This window comes from Salarias fasciatus, chromosome 18 (genome assembly GCF_902148845.1).
Source record: "Salarias fasciatus chromosome 18, fSalaFa1.1, whole genome shotgun sequence".
Taxonomy (NCBI): domain Eukaryota; kingdom Metazoa; phylum Chordata; class Actinopteri; order Blenniiformes; family Blenniidae; genus Salarias; species Salarias fasciatus.
This window is the reverse complement of record NC_043762.1, coordinates 9,712,612-9,732,814: the sequence shown is the minus strand read 5'-3', so window position 1 is coordinate 9,732,814 and position 20,203 is coordinate 9,712,612. Positions and strand designations below refer to the sequence as shown.

The window sequence follows — 20,203 nt, the reverse complement described above, 5'->3', positions numbered from 1 at the left end:
AGAATTTATTGATTCAGATCACGCGCTCAGAAAGTTCTGGAGACTCCTGTCTGGATGGCATCGACAGGTAGGAGTCGTTGAGGTGTGTGAGGAGGATCTCCCGGTGCTCGGTGCCACACCCCCGGGCAGGGAACCGTTACCGCAGCAGCGGCGGCTTCCTCTCCTCCGGTGGCCTGATCATGTGACGCCTGCATTTCCGACACAACAATACAGCACCGAGTCGGTCTGCAGCCTCGCTCCCCCGGTCTCTCTCTCTCTCTCTCTCTCTTTCTCCCCCTCCCACGCCTCGCTCTCCTCGGTATGGCGGACGGCGAGCGGTCCCCGTTGCTGTCGGATTTAGGAGATGGAGCTCTGGGCAGCGGGAACGGCGGGATGTCTCCCGGCGCGGCGCCGTACGGCGTGCCCACCAAACCCCAGAGTGAGTATCCATGGAGCCCTCTCCTCCACCCTGTTAGCATAGCCCACGCTAGCATCACTTGACATTCCGAGTTATCCTGCAGTTTCCACCGTGACAGCGACTAACAGGCTGTCGTTTGAGTTTACGTTTGTATATATCTCAAAAAACATTCACCATTTATGTGTTTTGCAGGGTTAAAACGTTTGTCGTTGTTATTATGTCAGTATTTGTGCTTCTTGGCTAGCCTAGCAACCATCACATTAGCCTAGCCGCTTGCTCTGCTCATCACCGGCAAACCGCCAATAAATCACGTTTACGGCTCAGCAATATCATTATTGAACTCAGTTTTCATTCACATGTCCTCACACAAAGTGTTGCATGCATTTTTAAAGGCGGGAGGTGCACATTATGCTTTCAAACCACACACCTTTCGCGTTGTTTAGCTTGCTAGCATCCTTGAAGCACCTGATTTGATTGACACATGAGAGGCCAATCTAGAAACAACTAATTTCCCATTAAAAGGACCTCTTCTAAAATCCAGGAGGGAAAAAAGACATACTCTCTGGTTTCTGAGCGTGCTTTTTCCCTTCTGTTTCATTAACCCAGGCAAGGCAACGTTATTTTCCTAGCATCATTCACATACAGTGCAATTCACAGTGCTGTGCAAGGAATTAATAATGCATATACATTAAAACAAAGCAACTAAGAGTCTTAAATATTACGATTTTGAAAAGGAAATTAATTCACAGGAAAGCTAAAGGTTGTAAAAAAAAAAAGTCAAAACCTACAATTTATTGGAAAGTCTGAGTGAATAATAGTTTTTTAAGTCCTGATTTAACAGAAGTGAGTGTGTCAGGAGGTTTGCTCCTCAGGTGAGGAGTGTTGGAACTGCAAGCTGTTTCGCCTTGTTTCTTCTGACTCTGGAAAGACTTTGTAAAGTTCTGACTGAGGTCCTCAGGGGGGTCTGGATGGTTCATATTCTAGTGAATCTGAAATGTTTTTAAGGCTCCAGACCATTGAACGCTTTACAGACCACAGGTCAGATTATAAAGTGGATCCTTTGACACACAGATGGCCATTGCAGGGATTGAAGCTGAGGTGTAATGTCCTCCACCCTCTTTGTGTTACTGAGAGCTCATCTAACAGATTATTTACTGAGACCTGGAAATACACCGATACAATAATGCAGCCTACTGGAGGCATGAACGAGATTCTCTGAATCTTTTTCAGCCAGAATTTCTTTAATTCTTGCAATATTCTTCAGATCGTTGCAGGTCAGGCACCTCGTAAAATAAGGAACTATGTCTCCAGAGACTACAGTCCCATTAACTCTCCTTCACATTTCAAACCTCACAAATAAATGGGCTTCAATTTGTTGTGACTAACCCTGCTCAGCATTCCACAAGTGTTTTCCTCTAAAGCTCCTTTCACTTGAACTCGAGACCAAATCTTATTAACTTGTTTATCAGAAAGAGGTTGCTTGTCTTGGGAATTGTGTTCTTTTTCCACTGCACAGCTCTAATGACTGTTTCGCCAACAATAAGTTGTTTGTCACGGCTCCACTCACTGCTGTACTTTTTTGTATTCATCATTCTTTCACCTCCTCTTGTCTTGTCGCCGCTCGCCGTCGCAGGCTTCCCTCCGTTTCCCAGCCCCACTCAGCCCTCGGTGCTCCTCGGTGAGGACCCGCCGCCCTACTCCCCCCTCACCTCCCCGGAGAGCGGCAGTGCCCCCGTCATCAGCTGCAGGGTGTGTCAGAGCCTCATCTCCGTGGAGGGGAAGATCCACCAGCACGTGGTGAAGTGTGGCGTCTGCAATGAAGCTACCGTAAGTTTTCCGGAGCGGTCCGCCAGGTGTACTGCATCCAGCTGCTGTTTTCATGCACCGTAAACACGACAAGTGTATTCAATAGCCGGGTTGTTTTCGAGCTGTTCCAGCACACATCTTCTGGCATGGCTCCCAGTTTTATGTGGCCATGGTTTTTAAAGACATCACTCTACCCAAGCATGATGGACGTAAATGTAATTTACATTTGTGCGTTCAGAGCCATGAAATTTTAATAGCCTCTCTCCTCAGGATCGGCACTGCTCTGGATAATCCAGAGAATTTGCAGAGAGGTCACGAATAGTCCCAATAATCCCTCTAAAAATGCTGTGGCAAAAGCCTGTTTTAATCCAGGTTTTTCAAGTGTACTTTAGTGTCCCTGAGTGACGTTAGGAACAAAACGCTTTTGCATTCACCGTTATCCCTGATCCCTGCACTCAGTTAATTTATGTTACAAAACTGCAGAATTTAGGCATTTTCATGAAAAATGTATAGTTTATTCAAAAATACATATTTTAAGTTGCTAATTTAAAGTTTTAAAGCGTTGTGAGGATAGAGCCGTGTTGAATGTGAATGTCCTGGCAGCGGGAGGAAAGAAACTGTGCATCAGGCACAAGAAAAAGACGAATCTGTCAAAAAGAAAAGAATTACCGAGGTAGTTACTTAGAGTACGGCTTCACTGAAGCAATGGGCAAAATTCAAGGTAAATGCATCTTTTGTGGTGTAAAAACTGTTCAATGAAAGTTTGAAACTGTGCAAGCCGAAGTGGCAACAGACCACCAAACTAGGGCTGAACGATTTGGGAAAATAATCTAATTGCGATTTTTTTCCCTAATATTGCGATTGCAATTTAAAATGCGATTTTATTATTTTATCTTCTTTTTCCCCCAAAAAAGCCATAAATATTTGTTTTAAATATGACCAACACAACCTGAAATCTGTTTAGTGTAAAATGTTTTTTCCATTTGTATGAATAAAATAAGATTTACAATTTTAAATAAATGGGATTTTTTTATTTAAATGCTCCAAGAAATATAAGAACAAGCACTTTGTAAAAACTGTACAAAATCCACCATCTTGACTAAAAATATATAAAATAATAGGTATCTATCTCACTGCTCCCAAAGCAGTAGTAACATTTTATACAACTTAAGCATAGAATTTGACTCTATTTGAAAATATTTTGTAGAATCTGAATAAAGTTATAAATAAAAAAACAAATGCACTTTTAGATTAGGCAAAAAAATAAACCAAACCAGTGCGTAACGGTACTGGAGCTCGGCATTTTCGCTTTGCAGGCGTCATATAAGAGGCACAGTAAATTTTTTCAAGTGTTGGAACAAATTTGTTGTGTTACCTCTGGTTGTGGCACAACACGCTCTGCTCAATACTTGACGTTGCGCTGCATTGTTTTTTTGAAATCCGAAATAATCCCACACAACTGATGTGCTGTTCCTCCTCGGGACGAATGTCTCAGTAGTTTCTGAGGAGCCAGAGGCCACTGCGCAAAGCAAAGGGCAGTGGATGTTGGTGAATCCGTCACGGCGCTTCTCTTGCTTCTGTTTCTTCTTCTTCTTCTTTGGAGCAATGGCGGGTGGCGACCAACAACTTAGGTGCATACCGCCACCTACTGTATCTCTTGGTGACTGCGCCTCAGGTTACCGCTTCCATTTGTGTCACGTGATTACATTTTAATCGCGCACGTTGCGATTGGCAAATCGCGTTTTATCATATCGCAACATTATTGCAAATGCAATTAATCGTTCAGCCCTACACCAAACACCCCGAGACGGCGCGTTAAACCCAGAATCGCTCCGTGGTCAGCCTTCTCACCACCTTTTTGAAGCAGCTATAGGTTGTTTTTACTCACATCAAAGTGTAGATTTCATTAACATTAATGACTCATACATTCAAATGCAATACTATAAAAAGTCTAAATTATTAATGCAGTTTCTCTCCATCATAATCTGGTGGGAAGAGCTCATCCAAAACAAACAGAGCTCAAACGCTGTGAAATATTTGCACAAGCGTTCCCACAAATGCTCGGTGGGACTCCATAAACTGTATCATTATTTTTAGTTGCTGATCACAGAAGTAATTTGACAATGAGTTTTCTCTCCATTACATATCGCACAAGACGGGACGAGGTGCGGTAATTACCAAACTATCAGATGCGATTTTAATGGCTCAGCTGGAATCACGTCTCTGACCACAGAAGGAGACGGCAGCGACAGTCGTCCTCACACTAACACGGCACGTAATACAAACTGACAGATTCTCAGGTTTATGGGCCTTCACCGGCGTGCATCACCGGCGATGCAAATTGGCGTGCAGATGGAAGAAGAACTAATAAATGTGTCCAGATGTACCAACGCGAGCAGCTTTACAGATGGAGGCGACACATGCGGACGTACGGAAACTCGTCGGAGGTGTTCCAGTGTGAACCGTCAAGCGTTCGCCAATAATGAAGGCTTCAGTGTAAAACTCTGAAGAGGAACGTGAACGAGTGTCACTGTGAGACGGCGGCGATTGGGTCCAAACCAGAGAGTCCCATTTTATGTAAATTTATCAGTCTGTTAGTGGTAATGAGACTGATAAATTATTCCTTTTCTGACATAATAAGTTTGTCCGGCCCAGCTCTAATTTCACTACAGGATGACGGCAAGTAGAAGTAATTGCAAGTAAATAGTCTTAATTGTCGAGGCCCTCCTTCAGATTTGTATTGCAAAAACAGTCTTTATCACTGTTATTAGCTCTAATCATGAGGCATGCCCTCACTGTGCTGAGAAAGGAGAGGAAACACTTATCGATGCCAGACGCAAAGTTGCTTGATTAATTTATTTAGAAATGAATTTATTTAAAGTCTGCAGAAAGTTAGTGTCCTTTAGCTGCCCAATATTTAGTGTAATTTAAAAGAATTTATTTAAAAAAATTCCTAATTGATGAAGGTGTTCACGAACTGAAACTCATTTACTTTAATAAACTCTCTGACAATGATAATATTTGCTATGCTTGGTGTTAAACATCAGCATTAGAAATAGAAATGTCAGCAGTGGCGCATGCCAATAGCAGGATAACTGAGTGAAATGAGATGATTTGTAGCATAATGATCCCTCATAACATTGGTTTCCCTGCCCTGTTATTATCCGCCTCCCTTCTGTGCAGACATGAACTTGACTCCCACAGTCATTGTGAGTGAAATGGAGATGGAAAACAGGCAGTTTGTTCTGGTTAGTCAGAGATTAATGTTGCAGTGGAGAGAAGCCTTGGCAGGTCAGGGCCTCCACGATGTTATCTCCTGCTGAACAAGGGCGGAGTTTTAATGCTTTCCGAGAGCTCAGACGTCCCGGCGGAGTTCCACCTGGTGTGTTTTTGAGTTACAGTGGGGTGCGGTGTCCCTTAATGAGTCCAGTTTTAATATACAGTTTGTCTTTCAAACAAACTGATTTGTGATTACTTCTTTAAACTCAACCAGTATGAAGACACATCAGGTTACCAGCTAATTCCATTTTTTCTTAATAACATGTCTGATCAGATGATTACAGTTAAAATCGCTCCCAGTAGTCAGTTACCTGTAAACAGTCTCAAGCTGACCAAGTTGATGCGTTTCCACTAACTTCTTTTAACCTGCGTTTTCTGGACAGCCGCTTTCAGCTTGCCTGAGAATACCTCCCTCCCTCCCTCCCTCCCTCCAGTAGCACCGGTTAATTCTCATCCATCAAGAATAATTGGCTTGTTATCTGCTCCCGCTCTAATACGTTGTTCTGCTGTCTTCTTATCTCCCCCCGCTGCGTGTCTCTGTCTCCCTCCGCAGCCCATTAAGAACGCCCCAGCGGGGAAGAAGTACGTCCGCTGCCCCTGCAACTGCCTGCTCATCTGCAAAGTCACCTCTCAGAGGATCGCCTGTCCTCGGCCATACTGGTGAGGAGTCGGCGCCGCGTGCGTCCCGAGCGAGAGCGCGCGGCGGAGGAAGCAAGGTGCTGCAACGGGAGCAGCAGTGCCTCAATTAGGGCTTGTGCTCCAAGCGGAGTTTACATGCAGTGCTCAGCGAGCCGGATGAGGAAATAACAGCCTCGTTAGAACAGCCACATCAGGAGTTTCACTTCTGCATGTCATCAGCATCACGAGACGCGCGTGTGTCTGCGCGGGCCGCGCGCCGCGCGCTCTCTGAGTTATTTCGGTCCGTCTTACTCTTGCGATGGGGAACTGAATTGATATTTATTTTCAATCTGCACCTTGCAGGGAGCAGAGGCATCCCGAAATTGGTTCAGCGTCTATCTGCTGTTAATTATGTAGTGAAGTTCTGCAGAGGATTTGAAACAAATAGGCCCTCTCAAGCTCCAGTCTGTTTGGATTTATCAGAGTACCAAGTGCACAGTTAGCAAACTCATTTTAGCGACGCTCTCAGGGTGCGGAATGAGTCTCTTCAGAGAAAAAACACGCTCACTTAAGCGTCTCCGAGAGCGTTGTGATTTCTCTTGTCTGGCGATTTTTTTTTTTTTTTTTAAGTAAATACTGGAGTGCAGAAAGTTTGAAATACAGCTGCAGAGAGAAAAGTTTGACTTGTCTTCTGACTTTATTTCGCACTTTTTCCGCTATAAGGTTTTTAGAGTACATAAAACACAAGGCTGATGTCAGTTGGAGAAAATGCACAGCTTTGGCAGCTTATCTGAACATCTTGCTGCTGCAGTCTTAGTGTAATTGGTAAGAGAGATAAGATTCTTTGTTTATGCCCGAGGCTTTAAATGCAAAAGCAACATTTTAAGCTACCTTTTTTTTTTTCCCTTTTTTCCCGTTTTATTTTTGGGAATAAAATTGAATTTGTGCTGCTATGTAAATATGTGTAATTTAAGTGAACGTCGCCAAATGTCTTGTCATAAAGAGGCATTAAAATCCAGTTTTTCATCTGTCGCTTTCAATGCAGATCATAAGGTTAAGCTCAAGGCGGGAAGGTTTTTGAATAGTTTATCATTTAGTGCAGAAGTGTCCAAACAATAGCTCACAGTTCATTTTTAGGTGAAAATGTAAAAAAATTTTTGTGTGGAAAACCTAAATATTTGACTCTGGCAGTGTCTTAGGTGTACCTCTTTGAATTTAATGCATTCATATGCAGTTTAACAGAACCTCTCTCTGTTGACGCTCACAGTCATTCAGTGTATTGCTCGTTTCTGCAGCGCAGCACCAGATGGTGCGACGCTGTGCTGAGGCAGAAAGTGTGAATCCTTGTTTGATGCTGTTGATTTTAAAAAAAAAAAAAAAAAAGAAAAAAAAAAGAATAAGCGGCCATATTCTTGTCATTCAGTAATGAGTTTTCGTATGATTCATCTGGCAGCCCTGACCTGAGCTGTGAAATTGCTGTCAGAAGTTTGAACATGCTTGAATAATGCGAGAACGCCCAGAAGTACATTTCAAGCTAATAGCTTGTTAGCGTACGTGTTCAAGTAAAGCATGTGGCCTTGAGTTTTTTTTTGTTTTTTTTTTTTTCCCATTTTCTCCTTGAATATATTCAGGAATGTTGTCTTATTTTCATCGAAGTCACAAGTGCAAACAAACGGGACTTTCACTCAGCACCATAGAAACGATTCTAACATGTCATGTTTACATCCATAAATTTGACTCTAAAAGGAGCTAATTAGGACGGTAAACCTGAAGCCTAATCAATGAAACAAGATTTAAACCAAGTGTAACTGTGTAAAACACGATGAGATCTCAATCGTTTACACTCTCTCTGTTGCCACTTGCTGTTTTGTGTTGCCGAAGGGTAACATTTATCGGGAATAATGTGGAGTAGAATATTCTGCGGGTGCGTCCCTCCCACATTAAACTGCTCGCTGGAGTTTACCGGCGGGATCACTGTTTTGCATTGAGACCCGGCCTGCTGAGTAAAGCAGCCACATCTGAGCACCGCCGTGCGATCAATGAATTCAGAGGCGGCTGATTGTAGGAAAGCTGCCCGTTTAGTCATGAGAGGATCGGCCGCCGATGGATTCTTCAGAGCAAAGCTCCGCTCCGCCCTTGAGACGACGGCTCGCAGCGTCGGGCGTACGGAGAGTATTATCTGGAATCGTTTGCGGGGTGAATGCTGACGTGGCGTGTCTGTCTCCTTCCAGTAAGAGGATAATAAATCTGGGTCCGGTTCATCCTGGTCCGGCCAGCCCCGACCCCCAGCCAGCCGGAGCGCGCGTCTCCTGTGGACACTGCAGCAACACCTTCCTGGTACACACACACACACACACTTCCTCTTCTTCACAGCACCAGCTCCATCCTGAGGTTACATGAGCCTTCCAGAATCTTCTTTACGCATCGTTTGTTAGTGTCAGATGTAAATGTAGGGAGTTCTTTGAACATAAACCCAAAAGACTGATCAAATTTAACAACACATCCTTAAAGATCTACGGTTTGCTTCATGATGATCACATCTCTTGTTCTGTTAAAGTTTGCAGCCTATTGCTCTACCATTATGGTATCCTTGGAAGAAGCATTAAAAGAAAAAGCTATTTTCTCATTTTTAACCCATATATTCTGTCTGCTCCTGCTCTGCGAAGGCCACTTCATGCTGTATTATCCTCTGTAGCTGCTTCCACTAAAAGCACTCATGATTTTTGACAGTAAATCTTGCGAAGTAGTTACGGGGGGGCCATAAATGGCTCTCAGGTCGGTCTGTGAGACCTGAGCCAACTCCAAGTTCCTTTTAAAATTTCTTTTTGGCTTCTCTAACATGTGCTCTGTTTTATTTCTAAATATTCCTCATAAATGAAGCGGTTGTGATAAACTCAACAGGTTGCTTGTCAGATGTCAGTGGACGTCATTAGTGTGTATCTGGCGCCGCAGTCCTCAGAACTGGACTGTGCTTTGAATTCTGTGATATTTTCTTCGGTAAGGCACAGTGGACAAACAACAGAAGTGAAGAGAGATTATGGAAGCAGGAAAATGGTGCCTGTGTCTCTGATCTGGCTTCTGAACAATAAAATCCATCCGTTTCCACCTTGCCTCCAGCCTCCACTTCCCCATCAGGTCTCCTTAATACAGGTTACAGTGGAAAAATAGCATTATTTCTTCAGCTGATATGTTATGTGATGATGTGACATTGAATTTCTAAGCAATATAGTGTAAAATGCAGCCCGGAAAGTAAAAAAGAACATATTGTGTTGGTAAATAACAGCCTAGTCTATTTCTATATTATGGGAAATAATAATAATCTTTATTTCAGACTCAAAAATAGGTCCATAAAAAGTAACAAAAGGAAACTTTTCAGGAACAAATTCTGTTCATAGCAAATTTTTAATGAGTTATGCATTGATTGTTTAATAATTTCAGTAGAAGTTGGTTAGAAATGCAACAGAAAAAACGTAATTTATGAAATATTTAGCTCAGAACAGGATTTCAACTGAAATAAACAATAGAATATATGTAATTAATGTAATAAGATTCACACTGTAGAGCCGAAATCCAATGAAACGCTTGAAAGAAAGGAATTCATTACTTTAAAGAAACCGGTTCTGGCATTTTGGCTTATAAGTGACTCTTTTATCGCCGTGTGACAGTTTCACTAAGCCTGCAAGGTTTTTGTTGTTGAAGGGAACTGTAGCAAGTGAATTATTGAAAAGCCAGGACACCCCAGCACCAGGGCAAATAAATGTTGAGTTATGGGTGCAGATCAATAACCCCATCAACGCCCCGCTGATATATTACAGTCATTTGGTGCTAAGGGGGAAGTAAAATTTTTCTTGCTGCTCTTTTAACAGTCTGCAGGACAGGTAAAGATGCTTTAGATAGATGGTGAAAGATTGGAGGTTGGTGTATTCGGAGGAGGAGGAGGAGAAGAATAGAGGCGTAAAACGAGGCGGGATGGATGGCGCCGGGTGTTTAGCATTCAGCCGGACCTCTCCTGCCTCCTTAAAGACAGGGTGACGGGATGAAAATACAAGTGGGTGCCCTGGGTGGCGTCGCACTGAGTCTTCTGTCTCGGCCGCGGTGATAACGTCCTCCGCGTTACCAATACAGTGCTTCTTTCAGAACAAAGACAAATGCACAGCATGCTCCGCAGCCTCTACAAATGTATCACGCAGAAAAGTTAGGGCGGGGAGATCTGTCGGCGCTGCAGGAGGAGAGCATTCCTCTTCTTCACTTTTCGTTTTCGTGCAGCACCTGTTGTTGTGAATCCCTAAAACGTTGGAATGTCTTTGGCACACAAACACGGTTGCCTGCCTCAGTGCATACTTGGTCGAATACTGGAGTAAATGACCATTGGATCAAAAAAATTAAAAACCCTTCGGACAAATGCATTGATAAAATCCACTCATGATAGCCGTCGACACATTGAAGCCATTAGGGACGGTCACGATGCTAACAGATGGCTTGGAATATTAGCACAGAGGGTATAAAGTACTATAATGACGGTCATCTCTTTGTCTTTTCTTTGGAAGGCGCTCAGACTCTCACTTCTCTCTCTCTCTCTGTGATTTCAGTGGACAGAGTTCACAGACCGGACGCTGGCGCGATGCCCACACTGCAGGAAAGTGTGAGTAGCTATAAGCAAATCATCCATCACGCCAGTGAACTCTCACTGTACTGGTGACGTTTCATGTCCCTGTCCCCTGGCATTTAGATGAGGCTCTCGCTCTGATAAGCGTAACAGAAGGTGGCTTCACACTCGCTTTCAAAGGCTACACACACACACACACACACACACACACACACACACACACACACACACACACACACACACACACACACTGTGCTTCTCTGTGAATCAGACCTGTTGCATCCTGTTGACGTGACTTTGTCTCTCACCTCAAACGCTGCGCTTTCTTTTCTTTTTGTCACTCACAAGCCTTTTGACTGCGTCTCATAACATCACACGGTTTTGTGATCCGAAGCTTTTTCCTCCATGTGTGTTCCGGAACGCAGGAATTAGTTTTGACCGCATTCCTCTCGCTCGCTCCATAAGCTCCTCATTGTGGTGAGAGAAGTCCAGGGAGTTCCAGTTCAGCTGCGAAGTTGGCCTTTACAGCCAGATTGATGGAGTGTTAAATCTTAACCCTTTATCAAGCAAGTGGCTGCATTTTTATTTCTCTGAACAGAGAATTTTCATGACTGTGATAGATTTTAATGATATTCAGTGAAAAGTTTTATCTCGATTTTTTTATCTCATTTTAATAGTGAAAAATCTCATTTTGTACAGATTTACTTTCCCCACAATGTTTTATTATAGATGAGTGGTATTTATTGGTGTGTGTGTGTGTGTGTGTGTGTGTGTGTGTGTGTGTTCTCCAACAACATACCGACATGTATGCTTCCCTGCAGAAACTATAATTGCTTTACACTTTTCTCTAAGGAGAATATTTGTTTAAACTTCAAAACGATGAATCATCAGCAGAGACCTTTCAGGGCGTCTTGATTTCTTCTTCCTCAGCAGCTGATTGCACATGGTGCTGAAAGGAGGTGTGTGTGTGTGGTGGTAACGCAATGCGCAGGTGTCCCAGCGCCGTTCTCACAACCAGCTTTAGTCATGTTGACTTTACTTTGTCAGAAAGACAGCAGCAGGGACGGGGATTGAATCTGGACAGGTGCTGCTTATAACCGAGTGTCTGCAGGTGTGCAATCAGCGCTATTTTGGTGTTTCTCTTTGTTTGTTTTTTTTCCCCCCAGCTCTGTTCTTCCAGACACATTTTTACACACACTCTCCCAGAACATGCATGCTAAAGGTTTTCATCCTCTCTTTGATCATTTTTCATGTTCATCCCAGTTTTTTCCTCCATTTCATTTCATCTGGGTGTTTATGATAGTCGGGTATCGCTGCTCAGATGTCGAGGGAGCAGTATTATCCTCACCGTCATGGCTCAGCGAGCCGGGCTTTTGGATATTCTTAAAGCATGGTACATCTTTCCCACTCTTCAAGCATTTAACCGCTCTCCTCTCCCTCTGCAGCTCCTCCATTGGTCAGAGGTATCCCCGGAGGCGGAGCTTGTGGTGTTTTCTACTCTGCTTGCTATTCAGCATTTCCACCGCTGGGCTGATGGTGAGTGGAAGCCACCAGATGCCGCGCTGACATCCCTATCTGTCATTAGGTATTAAAAAGGGGATATAAATAGCTGCCTGGGAGGCTGCGAGCTTTCAGAAAACCTCGAAGTTGCAGGAAGAGGAAATACGATTATCATATTTCATTTTTGGGTGGTTGTTGTTTAAGACAGCGGGGTGTGAGCCCTGTCACGGCCCTGCAGACAGTCTATAGTGGCCTGCATTCTCTAAGAGCTGTGACTCCCACCTTTTTCCCTCTCGTGTTCGTGTGCATACAACCTCTAAAGCAGAGGTTAAATTCAACAGGCCCCAATCCGGCCCGCCAAACAACCGAGAAAATGATAAAAAAAAAAATTTTTAAAGAAAATGCTAATTTTAAAAAAAGAATTCTTGAGAGTAGTGGACACAACGCTCAGACCCGAGCTGAGATATCTGTGATGCTGTGTAGAAAGTTATCTACCTCGTTGCTCAGCCATCTGTTAAAACATGCAGAATGCATCCTGCACAGTATTTTGCACCCAAAGGTATCGTTAAAATTGACTTTATGGTGCGATTGAAGTCATTTTCTGCGCTATTTGTTTGGTTTTTGCAAGAATATTGACATTTTCATCACATATACTCTGCACCACAGCAGAGAAAAGCTTTGAAGCTTAAATTTACTTTCTTGGCCCGGCCCTCTCAAGATGAAATCAGGCTGTATGCGGCCCCTGTTTGTATTCCTAATAATCAGAATAAGATTGAATAATTGAGGGAAAAATGGATCTGACTGAAAATCACTGTTGGATCACCTTCCAGACAACAATCTCAGCTGTGTAAACAATAACTGCCTGCATTCTGCTCCACGGACAGTAGAGGGCGCAAGAAGAGCGGCAAACAGTGTCGAGCACTGAGGCCGACGTGCCCGGCAGAATGAAGAAGCAGCAGCAGAGTGCAGACATTAAACATGCTGTACCAAAGCGTTGCATGACGCTGCTGCTGCTACTAGTGTGGCAGTAAATGTCACAACAAGGAACTGAGTTGTGTTTTATTAAAAGGATGGTTTAATTATGCGAGCAGGGAGCTCCGACACTTCAATCTGCAGAGGTGTTTGTTGCATCGAAAACCTTTTAAGATCAAACCGCATTTCCAGATGTTTTTTTTTTTTTGTTTTTTTTTTTCCAATTTAAATTATGAATAAGAAAGCAGAGATTTTAAATTACCGGTAGTTAATATTCATCACCATAACAGCCCCTCCTGTTCGGCGGCATCAGCTGAGAGGTGCCAGTTAAGTTGTTAAGGCCCCCGAGAGCAGCTTGAATCATTAAAACTTGACAGATCATTTATAGAAGAGGGCAGCCAGAGTATTGATGTTTTTCTTAGCCTGCGTGAACCGTGTATGATTTCTGAATGCAGCATACACAAAAATCTTATCTGTTCTCCAACGCTGTGCCTAAACATTTTCCAGCTCTTTGATATATTGTAGATAATAATGTTAATCTGGGTCAGGCGTGTGTCAGAACAAGATGAAACGCTATTTATGCTATAAGGTTCGCATTCCTATGAGCAGACTGTAGGTGTATGAAAGCAAGTTTTCTTTGAGCAGCTTTCTGAAATGTTTTCTCTCGCTTTCGCGTTGTGACTTTGAGACAGGAATTCGTATTTTCCCGTTCAAAGAAAAGTCCCCGTGGATCCTCTCAAAGTCACTTTTGCCATCTTCATTAAATAATTTTCTTCTGAGCAGCTGCACACCAATACTTGACGGGAGAGATATTTTCACCGTCTCTCATAAGTATTGGATACGAGCCTTTTTTCATGAGAAATTGAACACGTGTGACCAAAAAAAAAAAAACCTTCAGTATCTCCGCATCGATCTGGCTGCAGGTGTATTTATCCCCGAGGTTACACAAACTGAGCTAAATGTTTTGTAAATCTGTGTTAATTCTGGAGTCGAGATGATCAATTATGATAATGACGAACAACTAAAATGCCTTTAATGTATTAGTCACGGCTTCTCGCCAGAGATAACGTATAAATGAGTGCCTAATTAGATTAGTGTGTGCATTATACAAACTGTATAGCTGTAAGTGCAGGCAGATCAATATTCATACGTGTAGAAATGGAAAGACAGACTAACAGTCACTTAACGGAATTTTAAAAAAAAGACGGACGTCGTCTTCAAAGCTTCCCTCTAACGAAACGCGGTTTCACTTGTAACGGCGGGATTGGAGCGGCGCCCTAAAGCCTCCTGTGCCTCGGTGTGTCTCCTCAGGCGGGAACGTGGGTCAAGGCCCAGACCTACCAGGGGATCTACGCCTCGTGGGCCGTGCTGCTGCTCCTGGTCCTCGTCACCTTGGCCCGGGCCTTCTACTGGGCGTGCATGAGGGTCAGCCAGCCGCTGCAGAACTTCACATAGAGGGCACTTCCACTCCTCCTCCTCCTCCTCCTCCTCCTCCGCCTCCGTCACCTGCCGCAAACCCTCCCCCCCCTCCCCTCCCCCGGCAGGAGAGGAAATATGGCATAAATGAAGAAAAACACAATATTTATTTAAATCTGATACCAGAAAGGAAAAAAGTTCTCCTGCTCCTGTCTCTTCCCTTTTAGTCAGACGTATTTCTAAAACTGGACGGCATATCTATTGGTAATTATAATGACGCCTATAGCCTGTTGTACTGTTTATCTAATCTAATCTCGTGGCCAGTGTGGGGTTCATTTTAACATTTTTAACACTTGTTTTCTCTCCGTTGCCCCTTCGCCATTGATCCGCTCTGGCTTTAGTCTGCGTCACATCTGTCGCTCTCCTGCAGCTCCTGAGACGAGGGCTCAAAGCCCCCCCCCCACCGTCAGATGTGAATATCTTTTTGTTTCGGAGGACTCGTCCCTCTCCCATCCCCATTCGACACGACGTCATCAGCATTTAACATTTTTTGTTTCTTAAACGGAGAAACAAGAGTCAGGTGAAGCTAACGCATCGACGCCAGTCGAAGCCGAGCGGCTGGAGGGACATCAGCCGCCTTTTGTGAATCACAAACTCAAGTAGGTGTTGAGACGTGTCTGAGAAATTGAATTCAGCAATATGTGAAGGTAGGCTATGATGTTTCTGAACTCAGTGTTTATGCTGAATAATCCCCCGGGACTGACTTTGATCCAAAGCAGCTTGAAAGCCTTAAAGGGAGGTGTGATAGAAGGATTCAGCACACACACACACACACACATATACACACACACACACGCACAAATACATACAGTCGCCCAGCAGAAGCAGGTTTTTTTTTTTTCTTCTTCTTTTTCTTTTTTAGTATAAAGAGTTTTGGAGGCTGGTTTTGTCAGAGGCGTCCCAGCCTCTCTCTTCAAAGACACATCTTTCCCACATTGTTGTTCTTGTTTCAGTGGAGGCAGATGTGACCGGCTCGCCACTTCGCATGAGACTTGGAGATTTTGTTGCGGTCCGATAAGAATGAAGCCGCATCTCGGGCTCCTAAACTGCAGCCTAGTATTTTTTATATTTTCACCTCTTATTAGATAACTTTCATACATCCAAATGTCAGCTTCTCTCATTTCTCTGTTCACTGTATCACCAGAGCAGAACCTTTCTTCTCATCTGTTCTCATTTTCAAGAACACCCCCCCTCTCCACTCTCTGAAACCATGAAGGATGCAGATTATTTTTCTGAATATATATATACAGGTCTGGTCAGAAGTTTCATTCTGCAGTTCACGGAAGTCATTTTAAACCAGATGCAGTCCGGTCCAGATCCGTCAGATCAGGACTCTGTGGGAGCCGGGCTTCGCTGCTGTAGGCTGTCAGCCTCCCCGCTGGTGTTACAGGACGTTAAATGAGAATATATTATCCATGCATCTCCTCTCCCGTTCAAGGTTGCTCGCTCCGATGCCAGCTGACCATTAGCGAAGGCAGCATCGGTCAATCACAGTTCAAGTCCAGAAAGACCGTCACACACTCGCATTTAGCTCTTGAGGGGAATTTAGACTCACCACTGAGCCTCAAGCACGCGTTGCTATGATGTATATTTAAACTTTATGGATCGGCTTCTGGTTCAAACGTTGGAATTTCAGTACATTTGAGTCAGAAAACACCAAAATCATGACCTGCTGATGAGCTCAACATGTTATTAACCTGTAAATCACATGAAAGCATTTCCTTTTTTTTTTTTCTTTGTGGAAATATGTTAAGATTTTTATTTTTCTTCGTTGAAGATGGAGGCAGGTCCTGAGCTTCCCCGTGCATTGGTTCCAGGTGGAACTTTCCCCTTTAGGCCAAAGGAACATTTCTAGAAGAGGAAAGCTTGCGTCGGTCAGAATAGGTCAGTAACATCAACACAAACACGCACTTCAAATCCTGTACTTTGTTCTGAATGTGGTAACTTTTAAAATCTTCAGTTATTATTGATTAGTGTTGGTTTTTTTTTTTTTTCTTTCTTGTAAATATGTTTTGTTTCCTGTACAATAGAAGTAACAAAACAAATGGTGTTGCACTCTGGAGCTCAACACTACCGCTGTGATCGCTGCAGTAGTTTTTATTTCTTGTTTTTAAGAAGGTTATTTTTACAACTCTTCGCCTGTTACATATTTAATTATCTGATCAACTACTAACCTGATAAGCCTCTGGATGCTCGGTCGCATCCAATCCTTAAATACACACACATACATACGCACACACACAGTTTTTGACATACTTGCACAGAATATCACAACTGAATCACATTCCCAAAGACATGTCTATCACACACACACACACACACACACACACACACACACACACACACACATACATACACACACCCAGCACCTTATACAGTAGTGAGAAACACTGCATACACCATGTAGGACGAGATGAAGTTCCAGTGCTACACTGAACTGAGGTCGGAGACGGTTCATAAAGATGTGTCATGTTATTTATTAAACACACTGCAAAATGGGTTCAGCTAAACAATTCAGTCTTTCCTCGTCTGATAGTTCTATATTTTGTGAGTAAAGTCTGTTCTGAAGTGAGATTAATTAATCCTCCAAGGGCATTTTTTGGCGGTAGTTGTATTTTTTTTTTTTTTTTTTTTTTTTTTTTTTTTTTTGTCCTTTAAAGAAAATCACCTTCCCAGTTTAAAGTTAGGATCTTTTTTTGTGTGTATGCTGGGAAAAACACGTGGTGGGGGTAAAAGAAAGAACATTGGGGATGGCACAACTGAAGATGACTTGACTAAATTGTTTGAGACGAGCCGTTCTGCAGTGGAGTGACCATGTTTTATCTATGACTGCAAAAGACGTTAATCATGTTGCCGCCAATAATCGAGAACCTGGCTGATGCTCTTTTCAGAGATTGTTTACACTCAAATAAAGACATGATGATGTACAAACCGAGTGACGTGTTTCTGGTGTTTTATCCACTATTTTGATAACTTGATGAAAAACTTTACTCGGAAGTCACTGTGGGTTTCTTACCTTTTTTTTCTTCATGCTGCAGTGAAAACTGACGAGCTGAAGAACACTGGGAGATCAGCCGTTACAGAGATACTAGGAGAAATAATATATTTTCGAAGACTTATGATGCCATGCCAACTCTGAAATAAAAATTCAGGCAGTATTCTTATTCTATTAAGTTTCTATTAGCCTCCATATGTATTCATGTACATATATATATATATATACTGGCTCCTTGTGGCTGTTTCTTTGTACATGTTGCATCTTATCTGCAGTTGTTGGTCTGACTCTCCTCTAAAGGAAAAGAGAAATATATGGCTGTGGTCAGGGGAGAGCTGTCAGCCACCCTGTTACTGTAAAACAAATCAGCTTGCTCCCAGCTATTGAAGAGGCAGGCGGGAGAAAATAATCTAGGAAATAAAAAGAGAGGGAGCTAATAATACAGAGGGAAGGAAAAATCCCCCACAGATTGACTCCCAGCCTCACAGTGTCATTAAATCCTGGAGAAACTGATGGAATGTTTGTTTTCACCTTTAAAAAGTGCTGAATTTATAGCGGCGTGCATTTGTGGGATGAGTGGAAGAGCCGAGGCTGCGGCCGTGAAGTCCTCCAGTCCCCGGCAGCCTTTTCTGACGTTTTGAACCTCCGCAGCGAGATGAGATTTGTAACCGGCGGCATCCCCGTCGTCTCGTACCAAACCTCATCCTGTAGGGCGAAGACATTTCCCCCCGCCCCTCACAGGTCAGAGGTCAGACGGGCCTGCCAGCAGCCTCGACCTCAGTGCTTTTGAACGGGCGCCATGCGTGTCTGAGCAGCACAGCCATTAGCAGACTTCTGTCAAGTTGAAGGATGGGATCCGTCCCAAGCAGTGTGAAAGCCTGACAATCTCCACTGTTTTTTTTTTTTTTTTCTTTTCTTAAGATTCTCACCGTCCGGTCCAGCAAACAATGCAGTTCTATTGATTTCTATAGCGCCAAATACAACACAGTCATTTCAAAGCACCTTTAGAGGGAAGAACCGACAATGTCACATCAGATGGTCGAAAATGTGGGAAAATACTCAAATTGGCAACAATTTGATGCCGCACTGAACGACAAAGAAATGAGCTGGAAAGACTTATTCTTGCCACGATCATCGGGTGGCTAATTCCAGCACCTGTGAGGTATTTCTCAACGTAAGCCGCCCACTTTCACAGGCTTCAGGTGCGTGTTGTGGAGCAAACAGCTGCCTGCGACAGCAGGATCAGAGATAATGCTTGTAAGCGAAGCCTGTGATTAAACCTGTCGTCCTTTCTTTTAATTATTCAGATAATTCCTGCTAATTAAATTTTTCAAATCAAATCTTCTCACAGAAGCTGAAGGACTCTAATTTTAGAAGCCCTAATTTAAAGCTTTTTAGAAAAAAAAACAAAAAGACAAGTTTTTATCTTCCTTTGTAAAGATTGCTTTCTCTCTTAATTCCTTTCTAAACACTGGAAAGAGGCTCATCTTTTTCTCACACGACTTGGCCCCTGTCGGCCTCTTGAGTTTCACGCGGATATATTTTTTGCCTGGACACAAAGAGATGGAGGGATTAAGGACACTGAGAAACCTTTCAGAAACCACAGCTCCCCGGAGAGGAGCACGAAGCAGGGAGTGGATGGAGGGATGGAGGGATGGAGGGATGGAAGGGGGGGGGGGGGGCAGTAAAGAAGACAATCGGTCCTGTAACCTTTTGTTTTAAAGTGAGAGGGCATTAGCCTGCTTCCACCGTGTAACACAACAACTCAGCCGCTTTCGCACATGAATACACACTCCCACTCAGAGCGCCTCAGGGCCATTTCCATTGTAATTTTATTGACTTAATTTTTCATTCATGAAATTATACTTCTTTGCCTCCTCGGGGATCGCCGCCGCCGCCGCCGTCCCCGCTCTGCACTTTTCTTCTCTCTGCCGCCATCTCGGTGGTTCTCCCCTGTGAGATACTTCAGTGACAATCTAACTGATGTGGGACTCATAAAATGGGAAAAAGGCAGGAAGGAGGAGGGAAATCTCATGTGGGGTAAATCGTTGTTCCAGTCTTGGATTATGAAGGTCATCGCTGCTTTCAGTTTGCATTGTACGGCAGCCAAAGACCGTCCTGTAGAGCAATATGAATTTTTTATTACTGCAGACGGTCCTTTTTTTTGCTCGCTCCTTGGCAAATCGGTTATTTTACTCCAAAAAAAAGAGAAGCGCTTATTTAAAAGGAGCTGCCCCCCCCCCACCCCATCTCTCCACTAATATTAAGTGATCCTCTTAAAGTGAATTAATTTGAATGCTGCTAGTTTTTGCATCATCCTTATTTTAGCTTCCACATTGCTCACGTCGAAAATACCGTATATATGCATATATATGAATATTAAATAAAGAACATTGAACAGAACTGTCCTTAAGCTGTAAGAGCGACTGTGACATTTCACTTCAGGTTAAAGCGAAACCGCACTGCGGAAATGCACCATAACAAGGAAGCGCTCCAATAAAAATGTCAGTAAAGAGCAAGGGCTCCTCCATGCTAACATGCTTAAAGTGTAAAA

General features: G+C 43.3%; 1 protein-coding gene across 1 annotated transcript; it reads left to right on the top strand.

Moving 5' to 3' along the window:
* Nucleotides 1-182: 182 nt before the first annotated feature.
* Nucleotides 183-16,946, top strand: pip4p1a (phosphatidylinositol-4,5-bisphosphate 4-phosphatase 1a). Its single transcript, XM_030115407.1, has 7 exons — nt 183-418; nt 2,031-2,224; nt 6,036-6,142; nt 8,332-8,437; nt 10,690-10,742; nt 12,152-12,242; nt 14,490-16,946. The coding sequence occupies exons 1-7, from the start codon at nt 301-303 to the stop codon at nt 14,631-14,633; spliced, it is 813 nt and encodes a 270-aa protein (XP_029971267.1). The 5' UTR covers nt 183-300; the 3' UTR covers nt 14,634-16,946.
* The last annotated feature ends 3,257 nt before the right edge of the window (nt 16,947-20,203 follow it).

Coding starts and splice junctions, on each gene's coding strand:
- pip4p1a (XM_030115407.1), top strand. CDS start 301: ATGGCGGACGGCGAGCGGTCCCCGTTGCTGTCGGATTTAGGAGATGGA. Junction 6,143..8,331: donor GCCTGTCCTCGGCCATACTG/GTGAGGAGTCGG, acceptor GTCTCCTTCCAG/TAAGAGGATAATAAATCTGG. Junction 12,243..14,489: donor TTTCCACCGCTGGGCTGATG/GTGAGTGGAAGC, acceptor GTGTCTCCTCAG/GCGGGAACGTGGGTCAAGGC.